Source organism: Stegodyphus dumicola, chromosome X1 (assembly GCF_044657685.1).
Source record: "Stegodyphus dumicola isolate Sdum_Otavi_A_Nest chromosome X1, ASM4465768v1".
Lineage (NCBI taxonomy): Eukaryota > Metazoa > Arthropoda > Arachnida > Araneae > Eresidae > Stegodyphus > Stegodyphus dumicola.
The window spans coordinates 169,621,939-169,646,097 of record NC_140780.1 but is presented as its reverse complement, the minus strand read 5'-3'; the positions used below and the strand labels follow the sequence as shown (position 1 = coordinate 169,646,097).

Here is a 24,159-nt window from a genome sequence, read left to right as displayed (position 1 = left end):
AGTCGAATTCCTTTATCTTCCAGGATTTCCAGGGACGATAATAGAACATCACTGTTCAATTCTGACTCATTCAAATGTCCATGTAGGCTATTATATGCTTTCGTGAAGGCTGCACGCAGTGGTATTCTTCTTACTTTCAAGGCTTCCATTTCTGCTGTTAAACCATCAAAAGTGTCCTTTACCCAACTAATGCGTCCTGTTAGACGGACGCCACTTTTTATTGTGGTGATCCACGGTTTGAAAATGGTTTCTGAATCAGAAGAGATTCGTGCACTAACCTAGTGCTTCGCATTAGAGAGTAAAGAACATCTATGATATAAAAATATACTTTTATTTACACAGCGAAAACGCGCAGCAACATTATTAACGAAAGCTCATTCTCCTAATAACATACTTCTTTTTACACTCCACTTGCGCATGCGCATTGGCAATTACCAAAGGAGCTTGGCAGATACTGCCATCTGTTGGATAAACTATTCGCTACAGGGAGAAGTAAAAAAAAATTTTTTTTAAGTATGTAAAACGGTTGTATTGTTAGTACATATGAGTTTTGAACGGAAACAAACATCAGGGGGGTGAGGATGTCGAAAGTGTGTTAGGAATCGGAGGATATGTAGATGTGTGTTGGGGAGTTGTTGTCGGAGATGAGTTAAAATATGTAATAATTTTCAGATTATTATGATTTTGAAATGTTTAGTCATGTCATATATATTTTTTTCTGTGATTCCTACTTTTCTGAAACGAAAGATATGCTTTTATGATGTTTTGGTGTATATACATTGTTTTAATTCGGTATCGAGTTGACACGTTTATATATATGATGATGAGACGCTATGTGATAATAATTATTCGCTTCCCTTGGAAAAAGGAAGGAGGAAAAATCCATTTTAGAACTAGACGAAAAAAAAATGAGAACACACGTCCGAACGAATTTAGATTACAGGATGTTTTTTTTGTTAAAAGGATGACAACTAGATAGGTGTGGTTCTTTATTAAGTCTATATGAGTATAATGACAAAATGATATATGGTATTTTTTTTACTTTCGGAAAAGAACAGAAAACGTTTTTAAAAGCAGGAAGGAAAAAGATTTAAAAAAGAATGAGAAAAAAAAAACTCGAGAGAATTTAGATTACAGGAAGGAACAGTTCTTAATTTGTGATTGACATATGACATGATTTATTTTACTTATGGAAAAAGAGTAAAAAAAAAACTTTAAAAATAATAAAAAAGGAGGACGCACGTTTTTTCCTAAAGAAATTAAAGATTGCAGGGGAGCGCACACGTTATCAAAACAGATGAGTATTCCGAGGACGGGAACATAAAAAGATGTGGAAACGAGGGTTGTTTTTTTTCCCTTCTTCCTTCTTTGAATGTGCCATCGAAGCTGCATAGAGGAAACGCGAATGGAGGTCGCAAAGAGGGAGAGGGGAAACCTCAAGTATGGAAAACGAAAGCAGTTAGTTTTAGCGCGGAGGTCAATCTATTGGGTCGAATGCGAAAAAAAAAAATGTGGGTCACTGAATAAAGTTTAGCAACTCCTTTTTCTTGGTAATAGAAATAATATTGAGGGGAGAAAAAAGTAAGCATATAAATGTACTGGAGAGGCGATGAGGTAAATTAGGACACGAATAGCGTATTTAAAGAGAAAAATTCGCAACGAAAAACATATTCCTCCACTCGTTTGATTTGCAGTTCCTGACAGAATGGAAAGTTCAGCTTCGACGAGCAATGGTAAGACATTTTTTTTATTTTATGCTTTGCGCTATGTTTTTCAAAAAAACTATTTTTTTTCTGCTCCCTAGAATTTCGTTCATAGTATGTGTAGTTTTAAATTATTTTTTTAGACTGCAAAGTGAAAAGACACATTAACTTGCTTGACGACGAAGATGTGGAATTGAATAATCCCCACCGTAAAAAAGCAAAGAGCTTCGATTTAGATTTAGCAAGCGAAGAGAAAAAAACCCTCTTCCCATCGTACTCAATACATCTTGGTCGTAATCTTGTCATGGAACTCAAGGAGTTCCGTGGATCTCATTACATCGGCTTATCCAGACAGACCTCCAATAACGACATCAAAAATCGGTTTAACATCCCCCTCGAAATGTTGGATACCTTGAAACAGGCCTGCGAGCACATGATCAATCACATTAAACGCAATCGAGTGGTTTAAAAAAAACGCTTGTTTTTTAAATTTAATTGTATTATTTTTATTTTTTTTTTTTTTCATTTTTATTTTTTTGAAATCAGTGTGTTATTATGTATAAATGAATGTGTTATATATTTAACATTGACTACTTTTTTTTTAATTGTGTAGCATTTGTAAAGTACGTTTTGTTTAAAATTATTCAAAAAAATGAATATATCAATTTGAAGTAATTTAAGAAAATCATATGAGGTTGTTTTGTTCAGCACAACCTTTTTTTTTGTAACAATCCAAAATAATAGTTTCTAAAATCAGTATGCTAAATTTTAATGTGCACAGAAATGCCCATCGCGGCTTTGTGCGTTCGTATAGAGCTATTTGCAACAATTACAGTGATCCTCATCTACTATATCAGGACAGTCGACAAATAATTTTTTCATTACTAAGTAGTAGTAATATTCTTAGGTTAAGAATACTTATATGCTTAAGCATATTATTTAAGAAAGGCGATGGAGACAAAGAAACAGAAAAAAGTTTCTATTTTTGCTCCAAATGTGAACGAATCCTAAGACGAAGACAGATATTGATAGCGATTGACAATGCATTTCGAAAAGTATTTCTAGGCATTGATAACTTTATTAGAAACGGTAGTGGATGGACAATAAAGCGTCGAACTATATCGACATTCAAGTAGGCAATTTAAGAGAAATAAGAGGCGGATGTAAACACATAGAATTGCCAGCAAAAATTAGAAACAAAAAAGCAGTTTTAAACATTAATTGTTATGATAATAAATGCTTTTTGTATTCTGTTATCGCAAAACTATATCCAAGGAAACAGAATAAAAACACGTTAAATTATTATAAAAAATATTTGAGATGTCTTAAAATTAGCGGGATAAAATTTCCGATTTCCTTAAGTGGAATTCAAAAATTTGAAAAGTTAAATGATTTAAAAATTAATGTATTTGCGTTTGAAGAAAATGAAATCTTTCCTTTAAGTATAAGCAAACAAAAAAATATCGACTTAATGAAAGAAATTGATTTACTTTTTTTTTGAAAATCTTTTTTTTTAATCACAAACTTAAATAGATTATTAAATGTTCGTAAAGGTATTCATCACTATTGTAAAAACTGTTTGTTAGGGTTTCAGCGAAAATGCAGTTTAGAAACCCACATAAAATTGTGCGAAGGCAAAGAACCTCAGAAAGTAAGCATCCCTCAAAATTTAGTAGTTAAATTCACTGACTTGTCTAAACAATTATATCATCCATTTTGCATTTTTGCGAATTTCGAGTCTCTCACTAGAAAAGTTTCTTCAGCTTTTCCGTCTGAGTTTCAGAGTTTTTCAGTAGCAGTAGAACACCACGAACCTATCAGCTATGCAATTCTTGTAACAAACATTAAGGATGAAATAATATTTACGGAATACTACTCCGGAAATAATGTCATTAATAACTTTCTAAAAACTTTGAAATACCTATCACATAAATTGTTACAGAAAATGAAAAGGATTCTACCGATGGTGGAAAGCTCTGAAACTTATGACAGAAACTGTTGTCACATATGTCAAAAGCAATTTTTACCAAACGAGATACGTGTTCGAGATCACTGCCACTGGAGCGATGGACATATACGCGGATTAGCACACCAGACATGCAATCTAAATTATAGATGTACATATTTTATTCCAGTGGTAATACATAATGCGCGTAATTACGATTCCCATTTAATTTTACGAAATATGCCGAAAGATGTTTTCAAATGCATTAATATCACACCAGTAAATTTGGAAAAATTTACTATGTTTACTCTAGACGAAATCAAATTTTTGGATTCTTATCAATTTTTAGACGCTTCGCTAGATACATTAGTTGAGAACTTAAAAAAGTCCGAACACCAATTCGAGATTTTTAATAGTTTTTTCAAAGATGAAACAAACAGATTTTTACTGCTGAGGAAAGGAGTATTCCCATACAGTTATCTGGATTCAGAAGCGGTTTTAAAGGAAACCTGCTTACCAGATAAAAGTGCTTTTTTTAATATTTTAACAAATAACCATATAACAGATGATGAATATGAACATGCACAACTCGTGTACAAAACATTTCACTGTGAAACAATAGGAGATTATTTAGAGCTTTATCAAAATGTTGATACTGTTCTACTAGCCGAAATATTTTCGGCCTTTCGCCGAATGTCCATGGCGTACTATAATTTGGATCCCCTCCATTTCGTGACAGGAGCGGATCTCACATGGAATGCGGGATTGAAATATACAAAAGTAGAATTACAGCTATTCAGCAATGCCAACGATTACATGTGGATAGAATCACAAATGCGTGGGGGGATTTGTTTATAAGGCAAGCGACATGTAGTGGCTAATAATCCGTATACTTCAGATTATGACCCATACAAACCCCATAATTATATTTTAGCACTTGATGCTAACAATTTGTATGGATATGTCATGAGTCAGTCGCTACCATATGGACATTTCACATGGTTGACGACTGACGAAGTACGACATTTCGATATTTTGAACATCGATCCTAATTCAAGCGTTGGATATATTTTAGAGGTAGATCTCCTATATCCACCTGAATTGCATGATATCCACAATGATTTTCCGTTGGCCCCAGAACATTTAACAATAACATATGACATGTTGTCTCCATATGCGAAAAAGATGTGCGACAAATTAAACATGAAAAGTGTTTTACCCTGCAAAAAATTGACACCAAATTTTTTCGAAAAGAAAAATTATATATGTCATTATTTACACTTAAAATTTTATCTTGAACAAGGACTTGTTCTACAAAAGATACATAAGATTTTGGCTTTTTCCCAATGCAAATGGTTAGAAAGCTATATAGCTTTTAATAACGATAAAAGAACGGCATCCGAAAATGATTTTGAAAAATCTTTCTTTAAAAAAATGAATAATAGTTTTTATGGCAAAACATGTCAAAACGTAAGAAAGCGTGTTAATGTTAAAGCGGCCTTAAATGAAATTCAGAGCAAAAAATACTTGCAAAGTCCCTTACTGGATTATTTTGAAGTGATAAATGAAAATTTATCATTATATAAAATGAATAAACAAAATTTGTGTTTAGATAAACCAATTTATGTGGGTTTCACTGTGTTAGAATTGTCGAAATTGCATATGTATAATTTATATTATAAGTATTTTAAGAGCGTGTACAATGATAAATGCGAATTGATTTATACTGATACTGACTCATTATATATGAATATTGAAACTCACGATATTTTTAATGACATGAAAAAGTATTTCAATGAAATTTTAGATTGTAGTAATTTCGAAAAACATCATTTAATGTACAGTATAAATAATAAAGGCAAATTAGGATTTTTGAAAAGTGAAAACAATTTACCCATCAAAGAATTTGTGGGGTTAAAGTGCAAAATGTATGCATTCTCTTTCGGAAATACATGTAAAAAAAAGTTAAAAGGAATTAAAAAAGCTAGTGTCGCAGATCTGACCACTGAGTCATATAAAAAGATTTTGTATGATGAAACATTAATGAGACAGTATCAATATACAATTACTTCCAAAAAGCATGATATATGCACTGTTCTTCAAAACAAAGTAGGATTGTCGCCATTTTACGACAAGAAGTTCTTAAAAGCAGACGGCATAAATGCCAATTGCTATGGTCATCATAAAAATCTGCTTTTAGAAGATGAATGTATAGAAAACACATTTTAAAATGTAATTATTTTTATATAAACAGCAGTCATTTCAAGAAAATTGAAAAAACTGTTTTATGTATTTTTTTTCCTCTACTTAGAATATAAAAAACAACGAAATGTTGTTCCACGTCGATTATTCGACCTCGAATTTCTTACATCATGTAAAAGAAAGAATCTCACTACGAAAGAACTGATCAATATATTTGCCAATGGATTTTATCCACTCCAGTGAAAAACAGGCTAGTAGTGTATATATGCCGGAGCTGGCGCAGAGCCATTTACCCTCCCATAAAAATCCCACCCACTTTTAGAAATGTAATGGCTCTGTTTCACCCATATAATTTTTTAAAACAATGGCTCTCAAAGCCCCCATTAAAACCGCACCCACTTTTAGAAAACAATGGCTCTCAAAGCCCCCATTAAAACCGCACCCACTTTTAGAAAACAATGGCTCTCCAACCCTCCATTAAAATCGAACCCACTTTTAGAAAACAATGGCTCTCCAACCCTCCATTAAAAATCCCACCCACTTTTAGAAAACAATGGCTCTCCAACCCTCCATTAAAAATTCCACCCACTTTTCCAAAACGCCGCTTTTACAAACGCCACTTTTCCTCTTCATCGCATGCTTCTTTTGCAAGGGGGCATTCGTCCCCCACATAATCCACTGGCATTCGTCCTCTGCAGTCTTCACGTATGTTTCATATTTATCGGGGACGATCACTGTCATCATATCTGCCTTCACTGTCTGGCAGAGGACACGCACTACAACAACATGTAAAACCGAAACATAAAACAACTCTGGCTCAAATAATAGAGCAAAAGTTGGACACTGAATTGATGTCCAACTTTTGCTCTGAACCTCTATCTTACCACGATGGTAAACAGGTGATGATCTATGAGCCCGGCCTTTACTCTTTGGCTATGCACAGTAGATTACCCCCATCAGTGCACCATTATGTATGGCTTCTAGAGCGTCAAAGGAGAGACAATGGGTAATTGATTAATAATACCTAGTGAATAATAAAAGCATTTAAAGGATTGATTAATAATACCTAGTGAATTTTAGAAAACAATGGCTCTCAAAGCCCCCATAAAAAAACTGAACCCACTCTTAGGACGAACATGCAAAAGTCGCTGACACGGAAGGGTACCCCATTCGGCGAGCACCCCCTTTTTCTTTTAATAGTTCGAAAACTATTAAAAAAATGTATAATTATACCACCCATAGTTTACATTTGTTTATTTTTTTATTGCATAATGTCCTAAGGCCAAAGTATGAACACCATCCTCCAATATGTGTCGCTTGTCATCTTTTCCTGATAGGGCAATCTTATTCACTTGTATGGAATGAATCTCATGCTTTGTGCTCCTGATGAGATTCATGGTCCTGTACTGTACTTCCTGTGAGAACAAACAGCTTTTATAGTCCCCGAAAGATATCCTATTTTTCACTACACATTTCTTAACACCCTTAGACTTTTTAATTAGCTCTTTTTCAGTTTTACAAGCATACATCTTAGATCTTAAGCCAACGAACTCTTCCAAGATCTTCCCTGCATTTTCATCCTTCATCTTCCCCAATACCTTTTTATTGACTCGCGGTATTCCATACCTGTTACCTTCTGCATAGTCAGATGTATCAAAGTAGTCAATCATTCCTTTCATATCCTCATAAAAGTCCTCGGTCTGTATGTCATAGATGTAACTGTCAGTGTCCATGTACAATAGCTTGATATCGTCCCCGTATTTAGGCTTCATAAGATTATAATGGAAGTCGTACATCAGATGCTTCGATAGATCTAATATACTCATGCCGACGTATATTGGCTTATTAAAGATCACTTTCGTCTTGTTCATATGCACGGCGGCTAACCTTTCGTCGAAAATGGTCCTCCCCTTGAAGTTGGGCTTAGCAATGAGCTTCTCCGCTTTCTTGGGATCACATACTAGTCTGATATCGAGTCGCTTCCTGATATTTTCCATCGTCTTGCCAAAGACCGAGTTGTTCATGAGTTTGAAGAAGTCTTTCTCAAAGTTATTGGTTGCCTTGGTCCTCATTTCAGTGTTCAGGTCTATGTATCTCTTCAACCAGGGAGACTGCTGAAACTCCAACACTTTGTGCACCTTTTTGAGCTTCATCCCCAACTGCAACAGTTGCTTCAAAACCCTGTAATGAACCACATAATGTTCTTTGTCATAGAGGGTCGTCAGTAGTTTTGGTTGTTTTGAGCCATCGGGCATCCTGCTCTCAGGTGCTAGAGGTAGGTCTGAATGGAGGTTGTGCAGATGGGCTGGGTACTGTAGGTCGCAATCGACGATGTATCCTGTGTCTGAGTCATCCGCTACTTGGGTCACATCTGACACAGTGCTCCACTTGAAGCCACCATGCGGTAGGTATTGACTCATGGCCCACCCGTAAAGGTTGTTGGCGTCAAGGTACATCAGGTAATTGGACTTCTTGTTCTCGTCATAGTCCTTCATGTACTTGTTGTTCGCCCTCCCATATCGGTTACAACACTGAGAGACACCTCCTCTGGTCCCCTTTTCTAGCATGAGTATCATGTCATAGTCTGTCAACAGCTCTAACTCGACCTCTGTGGTTTTGAGCATGGCATCCCAGGAGAGTCCAGGTGCGGTGAAGTACCATGCAGGATCCAACTTATAGGTCTTTAGACAGACATCTCGAAAGTGCTCCATGATGTCGGCAAGGATGAGTACATCAGTCTTCACATACAAATCGGAATATCCACCCAATGTCCTAATGTTGAAGGCCCTCCATACCCTTTTGGCGTGCTCGTAGTCCTCATCCTTTATGTGAGACTCATTCAATTGGTTGTAAAAGTCTTCTTGTGGGGGCAGCTTGGTCTCTTCGCATTTGTCCCACGAGTCCATGTAATCGTATGGATAGACGCCTTTTCGGGTGACGAGGTCTAGCTTGTCCTTGGGGAAGTACTTGGCTGTCTCCCTGAACTCCTTTACGTTCTTCGCAAGACTGTCTAGGCTAGCAGCCATGAACTTGAACGAGTCGACAAACCTCAACTTTATGCCAGGCAACTTTACTTTCTTCCCATCGCCTACATCTAACATCTTTGCCCCGACCTCCTTGCTGAATGAAATGTACCTCTCCTCGTTGTTCGGAATGACATCAATGTCTCCTTTCTCCCCACCGAGCTCCTTTATGAAGAGATGGGCGTCGTAGCCAGAGAGGTTGTGGATAAACACCGGAATGAACGAAGGCTCTTGGTACTTTAGGTTGCAAAGGTTGTGAGCAGGCCCTCTGTAGTTCGATTCACATTTCGCCGGATCAAGAAGATGGTCATAATCTCTGACCTTTCGGAAGTCTGGTTCATCCTTGGGTGAATAGGGGGAGGGTTTCTTCCTGATGTCTCCGCCACAGATATGGCAAACATAGGTCCTTTGGAAGTGCTCTTCATCTTCGGTGGTCATTTTAATGGGTTGCTTCTTATCATAAATGTTCTTTATCGCTAGCGCCTCAGCCTTCACTGTATCAAAGAACAGTTTGGTGGCATTGGGTCCTCTGTACGTGATTGGTGCCTTGTAGTCTGCATGTTTATACTTGATGTAGACAGTGAAGCTCATAGGCTCGTGCTTTTGATACTTATGCAAGAAGGATGCGTCTTCATTGGGATGACAGCTGTTTATCTTGTTTGTCAAGCACTCGAAGTCTCCATACATCACAAAGGGTACTCGCAATGACCTTTGGTAGTTTTTGAACCTCAGAGATTCGTCTTCCTTAGGCATTACAATCTTTACTGGCGTGTTCTTCCTACAATCCGTCTCATGAACTTGAAGGTCCTCTTCAGAGTGATAAAATAACAGGCACCTTTCACAGGGATATACTCTTTTCTCATGTTTAGTTAATTGAGCACTTATTAATTTCGACATGTCTTTTATCCAACAGTAATGACTGTTTCCTTCTTTATTCCTTGTGTACAGCAAATTGACGTGTTTGTCTTCCTTATTTTTAGTGATTCTCAATGGGTAAATGTCATTACCTTCGTATGAGTATATGCTCACCGATATGTCATTCAACTTCTCGAACCTGTTAAATACTCTGTCTTCCATCTGCACTGGGAACTCAATGCCTTCGAACTTTAGCTCATTCTCATACGGTTTATATTTGGTGACTCTTTGGGCATCTTTTTCCATAGGGTGCAGTGCAGAGAGTATTGCCCACATGAAACACTTATTATCCTCATTTTGTACGTTTATGACGGCTTTTTTAGCTTTAATTCTTTTCGGTAAATCAATGTAGGATGAGCCTCTCAGTGGGTTGTATTTATTGATCCTCACCTCAAGGCTTTTAATTCTGGCAAGCGTCCAGCCTGAACCCCTTGCAACAAACTCCTCCATTTCTGTCAATAACTTTTGGATAACCGATCTGTAATAAGCTACCAAATCAGTTGACTCTAAGATGACTTCATTTGTTGTTTTAAAGTTCATCTCCATTTCTTCCCTCATTCCGTCTTCCCCTTTTTGATAGTCGCAGAGGAACTGGAAATTAACCTTGAGACCATGCAGTCTTTTCAGATGTTTAGCGATCAGACCCCGGACCTGTGATGAAACATCGTTCAGAAAGTCTTTGGGAAGCATCAGATTGTGTTCGTTTTGGATATCATACGTCTTCAAACGAGATTCATAGGCTGTCTCAACTTCATGGGGGGTATATAGCCTTCTCTCTCGTGAATCTGAAAACAGGTCGGAGTCAAATGCGAAGTGACGGTTAAACAATACGCTTTCTATGTATGCTATGATGTCCGCCTTCCTTCCTAGCTTGGAATAGCCCGCAATACCATGCGTTCGACAAAATTCACGGAGTTGGCTGATGGTCATGTGATGCAGCGCCTGCATATATTCAAAATCATCTCTGTGTTCCACCTGGGAGGTGGCTGCCTTCTTTGGTTTCTCCGCCTTCGAACCAGAGTCCCCCTTTTTCATATAGTTTTGGTGAGCTTTAGTTTGCACGTGTTTATTTATGCTTGATTCCTTGATTAACTTTTCGCAACACCTGATCTTACGCACTCTGGTCTTCTTTGGCATGCTGAACAAGTCATTGTGGAAAGGAAAAGTGGAAAGACCGTTATGATATTGAATGAGGGTGATCAGTTCCACTTTTTTAAGGTTCGAGTATCCTCGAATATTATGTTGCCGACAGTAGTCTTTCAACTGTCGGACGGTTTTCGATTCTAGATTCATTTTTGTCTTTCTATATACTAGAAACCTTTTCTTTAAATGCTTAAAATGTTGAAGGGGTACAATCAAATTTAAAAGCATTTAAAAGGAAGACTTGCTAAAATAAACATGGATATAGAGGAAGTGTTCGAAGTAATAAGAATGCTAGGTCTAGATATGAAAGTTTCTTCAGACAAAGGATCTGTAGGAACTGAATCTCAAGAATGTGGGCATAAATATGTGATTCAAAATGATGTTGGCTGGTACGTTTGCCAGGCATGTAGTGAAGAGCTGAGGTATGACCCCAATAAACCCCCTATCAAAATAGCAGATTTGTACCGTGGAAAGGCGCAGACAGCTAAGAAGGATAGTAGAATGAAGAACCTTTCTAAATGGTTAGATAAGAATAATCTTCTTTTCGATGATGCGCTAGGGGTTGATTTTTCATCCTTTATCAATAAATACGTTGAATTGTATCCGGACCGTAAAAACTTAATCAGCAAAGACTATATCTTATACCATATGTTACGGAAAAGAGGCTACGACATCCATATTTTGGGGCTTCCATTAAAGTTACCTAAACTCAAGAAGACGCTGATTCAGAATGAAGAAATCTGCAGAACTATCTTCGAAACATTAAACTGGAGTTTTTCCCCAATAAGTGAACGATAATTTTTAATAGCCTTTGTCAGCTATTAAAAATAAACTAAATCTTTCTTATCAATCCAGCTGGTCTCAGGATAACCTAACCATTTTACTAGATACTTGTTCCCTTTCTTTTTGATGACTTTTTCGATCATATACACATCGTCTTTCTTATCATACTTTACTAGTTCATTTTCATAAAAAGTGCCTTTAACTTCATCATTATTTAAATCCTTAACTCTATAAGTGATTGGGTCGGTTTCTAACACTTCAGAAATGACGAATATTTCTTCTGTAAAAGTTGCTTGATAACCCCTTCTGAAGGTAGACTTATATATTGATATTCTTACTTTATCTCCTACCTGGTATTTAGGTTTACGTATGACCTTTTCTTTAAACAAATTGTGGTAGACTTCACCACTGTTTTCTTCTAGACTGGCTTCAGCAGGTGTCATTCTGATACTTCTGTGGTATGAGTTGTTGTAATTCTTCACTAATTGATCCAATGCATCTATGTATCTTTTTGTATTGTTAGCTGCTAAATATTTTCTGATTTTGCCGTTTAAAGTTCTGTTGAACCGTTCCACTATGGAACACTTGATTTCGACGTTTTCAGTAGTAAACCAGTGAATATTATTCTCTTTAAACAGTCGCTGCGTCTCTTTGTTAATGAACTCGGTACCCTTGTCTGTCTGAATTTTTTGAGGAATTCTTTCCTTAAAGATCTTTTTAAACGCCATAGTGACTTCTTCTCCCGTTTTTCTGCGAACTGGTATAGCCCAACCATATTTGCTAAAAATGTCTATCACTGTTAGTAAGTAGATGTTGCCATCATTAGCACTTGATAGTGGCTTTAAGAATAACAAGTCTGCCTGCCATTGGTCGTCAATGTGTGATACGTAAGTTCTCCTTCTATTAAATTTACGGATAAGTGGTTTGTGTTTGGTGTAAACATCTTGCTGGTGTAAGAACTCTTCGACGTCCTTTCTGGGAACACGAGTCTTCCTCTGAAGCTCCTTGATGCCGCAATATCCAGTTTCAGGATCATAGTACACGTCTCTCAGTCTAGGGGTGTTCTGAGCTACCCCGTCAACTTTAAAAAAGAGCTTTTCTTTGATCCACACTCTTCACACATACCTTTCATAATAGGCCTTCCGTTGCTTGTTACCGAATTTTCAGCCTTTAGCGTACCTGTCTTCTTTTTACAGGCCAAGCAATATGTCACAATAGCACCTAGTCCAAAAACTCTTTTTGCTTTTATGATAGGTCGGATAACAGCCCTTGCTTGTTTTTCCCCGAGTGGATAAAAACCACTGTTTGGGTTTTCAATGGCGGCTAAATCCTTTAAAAGCTCTTCATCTGCAACATGTCTCTGTTTGGTGTCTTTTGTTTGACTGTATGATATGTCATGCTTCTTGCATGCTTTATCTACTCTGTTGACTCCTGGATCCCCCCTAGTCAATCTTTTAGAAAGCTTCGTAAAAGGTCCACAGTATTGATACCCAGGAAGATGCATTTCTGGTGGGTTGAGCTTGTCTTGCATCCAACCGACTAAATCTCCACCCTTCTTTTTCCTATCTTGCTTACTCATTTATTAAGAATGTAAAATTATTTTACGTACCCGTTCAAGCCTTTCTCCTTCAAATATTTTTCCATGGGGAAGTACTTTAAGTCCTTAATAAATTCTTGCTCTTTAATCAATGCTTCCTCCTCCGAAATAGTCTTTGCTCTCAAGCCATTTAGTAAAGACTTATAAAACTTGTAGGCAAACTTGTATTCTTCTTTCCGTTCAGAGATATGCAAGGATTTATCAATAATCTCTATGACACTGGCCACGATGCTCAAGGATGCTAAGGGAAGCAGAGCGAAAGCAGTCAAACTCGAAGTACCAAACAGAAACTTCGCAACTGTCAGAGACAGACTAACATCACTGTAGAATTTGTAACTCTTCCTGTATACGTACAACCACGACTCTAATTTTTGTTCCATGCTTTATTTAAAGAATCAAAACATTTTCTATACCTCATCTCAGGGTTCACTAAATCAAGCATGAAAAAATCATGAGGTTTCGTGACACACTTTTTGTACATACTATTGAACTCCTCGCTGGTGAGACTACCATCGATTTCCCGCAGGATTTGTTTAACCTCTCTTGGCTGGAGTCGGAAGAAGATAAAGTAGTTACAGTTCTTGCGTATGTTGATGGGTGTTGAGTAATATGATTGCGATATATAGATGATGGAGGCATTTTTCTTTCTACCTCTTATGAATAGGTCCTCAATGACTTTTTGCTTCTTTTCAGTCACACAGTCATCGAATACCACTAGATTCTTAATGTTAGGATCAAGGTCATCCACTGTAATAAAATCGCCCAACTCTGACGTGAATAATGTATCCTTCTTGAACTTGTGAAACATTTTTAGAAACCTTTCTTTATCAACCTTCTTAATTTTTTTAAGGTTATGAATATCATCTTCCTCTATATCATTAAACTGCGTGTATGTTTCTTGTAGAGATGAATACTTGGGCTCGAAGATGTCTTTAGCACATACGTAGAGATTGTCAAACTTCAACCAATCGTAGATGAAGTTAAGAAGCAAGTTCGTCTTACCACACCCTGAAGGTCCGGTGATTAAAAGTCTGAAGGGATGTTTGGGTAGCAAAGGATGCTGATCAGCATATGCAAACTCTTCAGGTTGCGTGTAATTCTTTATTCGAATCATATCTTTATTTAAGGTGAAAATATTTGCTTTAAGGCAAAAAATATTTACTTTAAGGCAAAAACATTTACTTTAAGGCAAAACTTTATTTGCTAAGTAATAAAGATGAATCAATTAGAAAAGGAACGCATTGAAAAGATAAAGGGGCAGATACTAGCCCAAAAAAGATTGGGTGAGTTACAAAAAGATCTTAGAAGAAAAAACGAGCAGCAGCTTCAAGAAAAATTAGGTGTTCGAGAAATGTTAACAGAGTTTCATAAGCCTGTGACAGAAGAGATGACTAAGCAGGAAGTATCTAGAAACAAACACCTTAAAGCTGTTCAGGATGCAATACAGGAAATATCCTCTCCATCGTTAGAGTCCACAACAATTCCAGAATTGGATTATGGAATAAAAGATTTGGAGCGCAGGATTTATAATTTAAACTTAAATAAGGATATCGACGAGTCTTTCATTCGGGAAGAGGGTTTTGAACTACCATCGGAATTAGTGAACAAAAGTGAGGGCGAGCTGAATGAAATCATAAAACGCGCCAACGACAGAAATAAAGAATTCGGAACTAGAAAAGGGCCTATGAAAAAAGAATGGAAGAACAGTGCAGAAGATAATGAAGATAGGAAAAACTATTTAAGAAAAGAGTTGGACAAGTTCGACTACAAAATTCAAATGATGAGGAACTATACAAAAGCACTCAAAACACTCAGGGATGGAAATTATTATTCAGGCGAGGGTATCGATAGGGTGGAGCTGCTTTCGCGACTGACGGATAAAAGATGTGGAGGGAATAAAAGTAAAACGCTCTACAATAAAATCGTTACTCTGTTGGATGCGCTTTTGAAAAAGGGTGAGCTAACTAATGATTTTGTAAAAAGCTACTACGCAAAGTTTTTGAGCTAACTAAAATTTTCTCTACATATAATAAATGAGTAACTACATTAAAACAAAAGTGCATCTGACTGATCATCAGATCAACAAGTTAAAGACTGCACACAAGAAAAAAGAGGAGGTCACTCTACAGATCAATACCTCCAAGGCGCCAAATCATGATCTATATCTTACACAAACACAGATCGAGCAACTAAAGAAGGGCAAACGCATAAAGATCAGCAAAACACAACTGGAGACAAATTGGATTCTTGCCTTTTCTTCTTCCCATTCTTACTACTTTAGCTACCGGTGCTCTTTCGGGGGCAGCTGGATGGGGAGCCAAAAAGATTATGGATAAAGTAAGCGGATCCGGTTGCGGGGGAAAGAAAAAAAAGGGGAAAGGCGTTCTACAAAACTGGGAATCTCGAACAAAATGATTGAGGAATGCATGAATGGTGAGAGAGGATTTCGTGGCGTCTTCACATCAGACTTGCTACCCAAAAAGATGAGAAAGTTTGAAAGTGGAATTATTAATTTAGACTTGTCGACAGGGCCTGGAACACATTGGGTGGCTTACTACAACGATCCAAAAAATAATTTTGTAGAATATTTTGATTCATTCGGAGACTACAAATATAAAGGTACTACTTTAAAGGATGACACTATCCCGGCAAACATATTTCATTACCTGAGAACATCAAACAAAGAAGTTCGGTACAATTCAAGCTTCCTGCAGAAACCCACATCTGAGCGTTGTGGCTACTTCAGTATGACATACATAAAAAAGAGAAATAGAGGACACCCTCCTTGGGACATCTTATACTCCCTAACTCAAGAACCAAGTGATCATAATGAGAAGAAAGTGCTACTTTAATGAAACATGTGTGTTATTTTAATAGGTAAAAGCCCATTAAAATAAAAAAAAATAAAATGCTTATAATAAAATGACTCTGCTTATATTAAACTCAAAAGACTACCCGAAGTCAGAAGACTTTACTGTCGAATACGCTACGCCTCTGAGAATCAAGAGGGTTGCTTTGCAATCATTTTCCTTATGGGTTTCATGGTACAACATTTGCAAGGCCTATGAGAACAACATGCTTTCATTCTATGATGGAAGCCTTTGGTATGATCTAACTATTCCGGATGGAAATTATACTCTGGGGGAGCTAAACGATTACATGATGCAGTACTTCAAGGACGAAAGTCCTCCCATACAGTTTGGCGTGATATTCGCTCGACAGAGATTTGTGATAAAACTGAAAGAACACTACAAGCTTGATTTATCAAAGAGTAAGCTTCATGAGATTTTAGGATTTGAACCAAAGATTTACGAAGAAGTGAAACAAGAAGCCAAGTATGTGGCTAATATTTCTCGAAGCATCGATGATATTCATATCCATTGTGATATAATAGAGGGAGCTTATTTGAACCAATTTGCATCAGAAGTTATCCATTCTTTCACACCTGCTCAAGAGCCAGGCAGTTTGCTCTCTAAAGATTTTGACAGACCTATCTTTTTTAAGACAAAGAGTAACAACATATATAGGATCAGGATGCGTCTGACCAATCAGGATGGTGAACCTATTGAGCTCAATAATCAAAGGGTACTTTACAGGTTGCTGGTGGAGTGAAGAAAATTTTTTGTACTTACAATAAATGAACAGACATAGACTTTACGGAGCAAGCAAGAGGATACAAGGGCGAGGTTTCTTTGGGAGAAAGCTTTTGAACCTAGCTAAGAAAGAGGTTGAACAAGAGGTGCAGCAAGCAGTGAATAGTAAATTGGAGTCAATCCTTAATAAAACGATTAAAAGAGGCACAGGTTTAAAAGTAGTGAACGAAGCTAAATTAGAAGCTATCCTTGGAAAGAATATGAAGCGAAAATAATTTTACTGCATATAATAAAGATGAACAATATTTGGGAGTTGAAACAAACGTCAGAAGACGTCATCAGAGATATAGAAAGTTTTGAGTATAGAGAAATCAAAGAAACGCACAACACTCAAGATACGAGTGAAGATGCCACGTATAACTTTCACATACTCGATACAAACGCTAAAATTCTCTACTCCAAAGGATATATTCACCAAGAACTCAGAGTCCTAAAAGCAAATGGAGATTCTGTAGGGGAAGAGAACGTGACATTGGTGAATGGTGGAGGTTTACTCAGGAGAAGTATCATGACCATCGGTGCCTATGAGATAGATTCAGATGTGCATGACACATCCTTGATGTTACAGGTTATGGGTTTAATTAACTTCACACCTGATTATGCAACTTCGGAAGCGACCAATATGTTTTACTATATAGATACCTCCGATTCTACCGAGAGAGGATCGTTCAAGTTTAACGGTGCCCTTACCGACGCTACAACAATGACAAATTTTTTCACTAACTTAAGAGTGAATGATGACCATAACGAAGGTTTTACCAAAAGATGGATGTATACCCGAGATAGTCAGTCTGTGCACATATTTATACCGCTCAAATACATTTTCGGCTTCCTCAATGATTATGAAAAAGTCATTACAGGCTTTGATGTAAAATTTCAGTTTCAAAGAAACAGTCATAGGAACATGTTGTATACAAATGTACCTAATCCTAAATATAAAGTACAAGTCAAGAAACTTTCGCTTTGGCTACCTTATGTTAAATTCAATTCTTCTGTTGATGGTCAGTTTACAAAACTGATTCTGTCGGACCAATCCATCGACATTAACTGGAGGCAACCTAGAGTAGTCAAGTCCAACATTTTAGAAAATAGCAGCGGATCATGCAACATACCCGCCACTACTGATGAAGTGATGAGCCTTTACGTTGTGCCCCAATATGATAAAAGAAACGAAAACTTTTCTCAAAACAACATGCTGTTCGATAACTTAAACATGATTGATTGCTGGCTTATGGTCAATAACGTGAGGGTGCCAAACATCAATTATACTATGGACTTTGAGAAAAAAGATTATTCGAGACTCTACGCCGCTCTCTTAGATGCAGGGCTTAACAATATCACTTCCGAAGCCGGATGTCTGATCAACTATGAAACCTTTAGAAGTCTCTATCCAATCATATGCTTCAACTTATCTTTTCACGAGCCGTACGTAAATGTTAGCAACCTGATGATTGAATTTCACTGGAGACTGAAGAGCAGCCCTGATGATAAGTATGTATTTTACTTTGTTTTGAATGAGAGAAAGAGATGCAAACTCAATATGGCAGAAAAGAAGATCATAGTGTTGAATACTTTAAGGATGTAATATTTAGAGATTATTTTTAGATTTTAATAGATTGTAATCTATTAAAAACTTATTTATATAATAATAAAGATGGCTTGGTATCCTTTTGGAATATACTATCCCAGAAAAGCGGTGGGTCTTCGCGGTCCACCTGGAATAGGGTTTAAACTCACAAACGATGGGAATTATGATATGGAATACAAGGTGCTGAAAAACTGTAAAGATCCAGTAGACGCCAACGATGTCACCACGAAGTCCTTCGTTTCCGGAGAATTGGAGGATTTAAAGCTGGAAATTAGGACACTTTATGATGTTATGACCAACAGAATAGAGGAATTAAAGCTGGAAGCTAGGAGAAGTAATGATGCTATGGTAAACAGCTTTAAAAATTATTCGTCAGAGACTTCGAAGAAGCTTAAAAGCTTGGAAATAGGATTCAAGCATACTGAAGAAAAATTACAGGAATATACTCAAAGTGTTTATGTATGCGCAGATCCTCCTGAAAGCGGGTACAGCAGCTCAAAATTTCAGAAGGTGACATTTACTTCGTTCAGTAATAATTTACTGAATGGAGCACTCATGACATTGAATGAAAGTGTAAAGGCTAAAATAACCTTCTTCGCACTCATAGATAATAATGGTACTTATCTTGAAAGTGTGGTTGAAGCTCAAATTTTTAACGGTAATAAGATGCTGCGGGAGTTCAATTATAACACCGAACAGGTATCATTTATAAACTATATTAAGAAAGATAAAGAGATACAAGTATTCGTTAAGACTAAGGACCTAAAAACTTATGTATACTTGAAAGTAGAAATTCTTTTGTGTTTATAATAAATGGCTGACGTAAATTGGAACGATATTTCGAAGACCGGTTTGTTGGAAGGACAAATCAGGGCATTACAACAGAATATAAGTTGGTCGCTCGTGAGTCGATACTCGACTCTTTCGGAGGAGTTCATCGAAGAATTCTTAAATCAGGTGAACTGGAAGGTCATTTGTCAGTATCAGACGTTATCAGAACCATTTATAGAAAAACATGAAGGTTTAGTTGAATGGTATGAAATCTCCAAATACCAGAAATTGTCGGAACCCTTCATGGACAAATATGCCTATAGTTTAGACTGGGAACAAGCTTGCAGGTACCAAAAGATGACAGAACCTTTCCTCGATAAACATATAACAAAAGTGCATTGGATAACAGTTTCCCACTACCAAGTACTGAGCATAGACTTCATGCGGAAGCACAAAGACTATATCGATATGGTTCTTATCTCTTCCCAACAAACACTCACTGAAGATTTCATGAGGGAATTCGCAGAACAGCTGGAATGGGAACGAATTGTCAGATATCAAACCTTTAGCGAAGAGTTTATCTTAGAACACCAGGATAAGATAGACTTTTGTCATCTGATGACTTATAAACACCATTTACTATCGAATGCCTTTTACGAGATGCACTATAAAAAACTAATTTGCATCCTTCTAACTAACATATGCAACAGAAATTTATATAGATATAGCAGCGAAAATGAACCTTAAACCTAGTAATTTTTTAATGCTGTGTAGCATTAAAAATAAAATAACTACCCGCAATTTGTTATGATCGTGTTTCCGTTTTCAACGTCCCGCGTGGGGAAAAAAAAATCGAAGCGAACGCTGATGAAATGACCTTGGAGTGAAACGTGTTCCTAGCTTGAGGAAATGATAAGTGCTTTTTTTTTATTCTATCGTATACGTCACGACCTTGACTGCGTCTAAATGCGTAGTATTAGAAAGTGACAACAGATGGCAGCACCTCACAAAACATGTTTGATATGTTACATTTATAAGACAGTTAGCAATTATTGAATACGGGTACCCTGGCTGAACGGTTAGCGCGCAGGACTACTAACATCAAAGTCCCAAGTTCAAACCCCGACCTCTCCCGGATTGATGTCATTCAATCCGGATTGATGGTCTTAACCTAGCCAAAAAGACATGTCAGCTTACTCTCGCCGTTGAACCAATAGAGTAGCATTCACCGTTATTCCAGCTTACTCTCGCCGTTGAACCAATAGAGTAGCATTCACCGTTATTCATAAGTGGGATCCCCGACGCTAAAGCGTCAGAGTCTTACAGTGTATGTCCTCTATGTTGTCCTATATATGTTGTATATATGTCCTATATATGTTGTATATATGTATGTCCTATATATGTTGTGCGAGAGGTGGCCTGTGAGCCCTGTGAGTCCAGTCAGACCACAACTCCAGGTGAAGGGCGCTGCACCCTCCACTGAGAAAAAGTTGGAGGGCGCTGCGCCCTCCAACCTCTACATTGGGAAAAAGTATGATAGCTTATCTTATCATGATGGTAAGGCCGTCTATATTTACTGTGTATGTGCGTGTTGTAATGGCTGTTCGCTCAAAGTTTAGTCCAATGGGGGAGAGTGTCCGCGGGGTCCTTCGGTCATGCTTGCGGGGCCTTCCTGGCTTTGTTCTCGGTACCTCGGCGAGCGAGTCCTTGGTATCGTTGGTGAGTGTCATCATAGTTAATTACTACAGCTTATGAATATACTGATCTCAGAGTCATTTCAAACGAAGGTTTCGTAAAATTTCGAGGGGTCTGATGAAACCTAGTGAATATTAAAAGCATTTAAAGAGATGCATTCTATATGTAAAGATGGCAAATATTTATGACTTATTCGGTGATATTAGAGCTTTATATAGCTCAGGTAATAACAGCAGAATGTGCGGCCTTGCTAGAATGTGTCAGCATTTACTGACTGCTGTTGAAGAAGAAACAGATATGAATAATAATTATCCTGAAATTCATTCGCTAATTTTAAAATATATTATTCAAATGTATCAAATACTACACGAAGAAAAGAATAGTAAGGTACAGAATATGGGTTATGACACTCTATCAAAAATGACCAGATTTCTTTTGTGTAACTAAGCCTACTTTATTTTTTAATGACTCTAAAACCATTAAAAAAAAGTTATTGCTCAAATTTAAACATGTTTCCAGGTTGGGCTTTCCCGACATCTTTACTTCCTAAATAAACAAAATAAAGAGGTTTAATGCCATTGAGCTTTAAATAATCAGATGCTTTGTTATCACATCGCTTCGGTAAAGATACAACACACTCAGGTAAATGGACTATTATTTTTTTACCATACTTTGTGTTTATTTCTCTAATTTCTGTAACCGGATACTTTTCATTGATATTAAGTTCGCTCATTTTCTTGAACTCATTGAGAGAACTAAATGTGTTTAATTCTTGTAACAATTCCATCTTTACATATAGAATCCATCTCTTTAAATGCTTTTATTATTCACTAGGTATTATTAATCAATTACCCATTGTCTCTCCTTTGACGCTCTAGAAGCCATACATAATGGTGCACTGATGGGGGTAATCTACTGTGCATAGCCAAAGAGTAAAGGCCGGGCTCATAGATCATCACCTGTTTACCATCGTGGTAAGATAGAGGTTCAGAGCAAAAGTTGGACATCAATTCAGTGTCCAACTTTTGCTCTATTATTTGAGCCAGAGTTGTTTTATGTTTCGGTTTTACATGTTGTTGTAGTGCGTGTCCTCTGCCAGACAGTGAAGGCAGATATGATGACAGTGATCGTCCCCGATAAATATGAAACATACGTGAAGACTGCAGAGGACGAATGCCAGTGGATTATGTGGGGGACGAATGCCCCCTTGCAAAAGAAGCATGCGATGAAGAGGAAAAGTGGCGTTTGTAAAAGCGGCGTTTTGGAAAAGTGGGTGGAATTTTTAATGGAGGGTTGGAGAGCCATTGTTTTCTAAAAGTGGGTGGGATTTTTAATGGAGGGTTGGAGAGCCATTGTTTTCTAAAAGTGGGTTCGATTTTAATGGAGGGTTGGAGAGCCATTGTTTTCTAAAAGTGGGTGCGGTTTTAATGGGGGCTTTGAGAGCCATTGTTTTCTAAAAGTGGGTGCGGTTTTAATGGGGGCTTTGAGAGCCATTGTTTTAAAAAATTATATGGGTGAAACAGAGCCATTACATTTCTAAAAGTGGGTGGGATTTTTATGGGAGGGTAAATGGCTCTGCGCCAGCTCCGGCATATATACACTACTCAGGCTACACACAATATGTTTTTTTTAATAATTTTTTTATATGTATATTTTTGAATGCTATGTTTTTTCATGTTATTTTATGTTATTCATATTTTGTTATTATGTATTTTGATTTGTATAGTTACTTTTTTCATGTAAACTAGTTTTTACGATTAAAAAAAAATAAAAAAATAAAAATTTAAAAAAAAATGGCAAGCCCCTCAAGGGCTTGCATATTCACGATGAAGAGCAATCTGTCGAAATATATATCAGATGCTTTTTAACGTGAGTATGCCAGACAGAGGGAAAAAGATATGGTATGAAACTTATAGTATAATTTGTATATTTTTAAAAAATATCTAGTCTGTGTGATTATAAAATAAGAGTGAGTAAAAAACATGTTTTGTTAAATATATTTTTTTTTATTTATTGCAGAAAAAAAGAGATTACATAGTGTTTTTTTTAACATAATAATTGTTTACAAATGAAGTTCCCGAATAACTTCGTCGTCGGGAAGGATGATGAAGTATCCAATCTTCTTTTTAGTGCAAGGAACTGTATCTGGAACATCTTCACCGCCGCGTATATTTTGTTTCCCCATCATCACACAGTCAAATAAATTGTTAAACAAATTTAGTGATGAGTCATGCAATAACATTTTATCGCAGGAGAGTTGTAGTAGTAAATATCCATATTCATTTGCTTTCGAATGAGCATGAATGTGATTCATCACTTCCGAATTGTTCAAAATTTTAAAATAGCATCGTTTTCCAATCATTTCATTTTCAATTGAATTCCTGATACAGCTAGTAATATCTTTAAATAAAACATTATGCACATAATAATATTCTGTGCCATTGGAATCAAACAACAGATATCCGTAACGTTCCATGTTTCGTCGATGAACTAATGTTTGATGGCTTTGCTCATATATATAAGCGCAGTACAACGTTGATTTCCCCAATGAAATGTGTGGTGGCAACATCTATTCAGTTTAAAATTTTTCTTCACGAATAGTTTGATAAATTTTTCATTTCTTCTTGTATTTCTTTTGTTAAGATCCTTTAATGTCAAATTTCTTGAATACTGATATAAAAAATAAAGCGTAAAGTAACCGCACGAGGAAGAAAAATTATTCTGAAAGCAAAACTTGTTATAAAATACTTTTTGAGAATTTTGATTCAAAAATCGCAGGGTGTTTTTATTTGATGGAGGTAATCCATAGCTGTCGAAATAATACGCTTCATCGTTTCTAAAATAAATAGCAACCCAGTGACTGCCCGATAGATTTTGAGGATCTAAATTCACTATAAAGCTTCTAAATTGATTTTTTACTTTAGGTAAAATATCCGATGCATATACTCCGCCAAAATGTTCCTTGATTTTTAAATCACTACAAGCTAATCTACACAAACTTATCGTATTCATTTCTCCTTTCGCCACAAGATATTTTTTTTAGTAATCCGTAAATACACTTCGAGATTTATCAATCTCTATGACATTACGATATTCTGCAAATGCCAATCTTTTTGAGTAGTGCTTGTACTTTTTTATTAT

General features: G+C 36.7%; 1 protein-coding gene across 1 annotated transcript; it reads left to right on the top strand.

Moving 5' to 3' along the window:
- Nucleotides 1–1,675: 1,675 nt before the first annotated feature.
- On the top strand, nucleotides 1,676–2,172 carry LOC118195869 (uncharacterized). Its single transcript, XM_035367209.2, has 2 exons — nucleotides 1,676–1,733; nucleotides 1,847–2,172. Exons 1-2 carry the CDS (start codon nucleotides 1,706–1,708, stop codon nucleotides 2,170–2,172), a joined length of 354 nt encoding a protein of 117 aa, XP_035223100.1. The 5' UTR covers nucleotides 1,676–1,705.
- The last annotated feature ends 21,987 nt before the right edge of the window (nucleotides 2,173–24,159 follow it).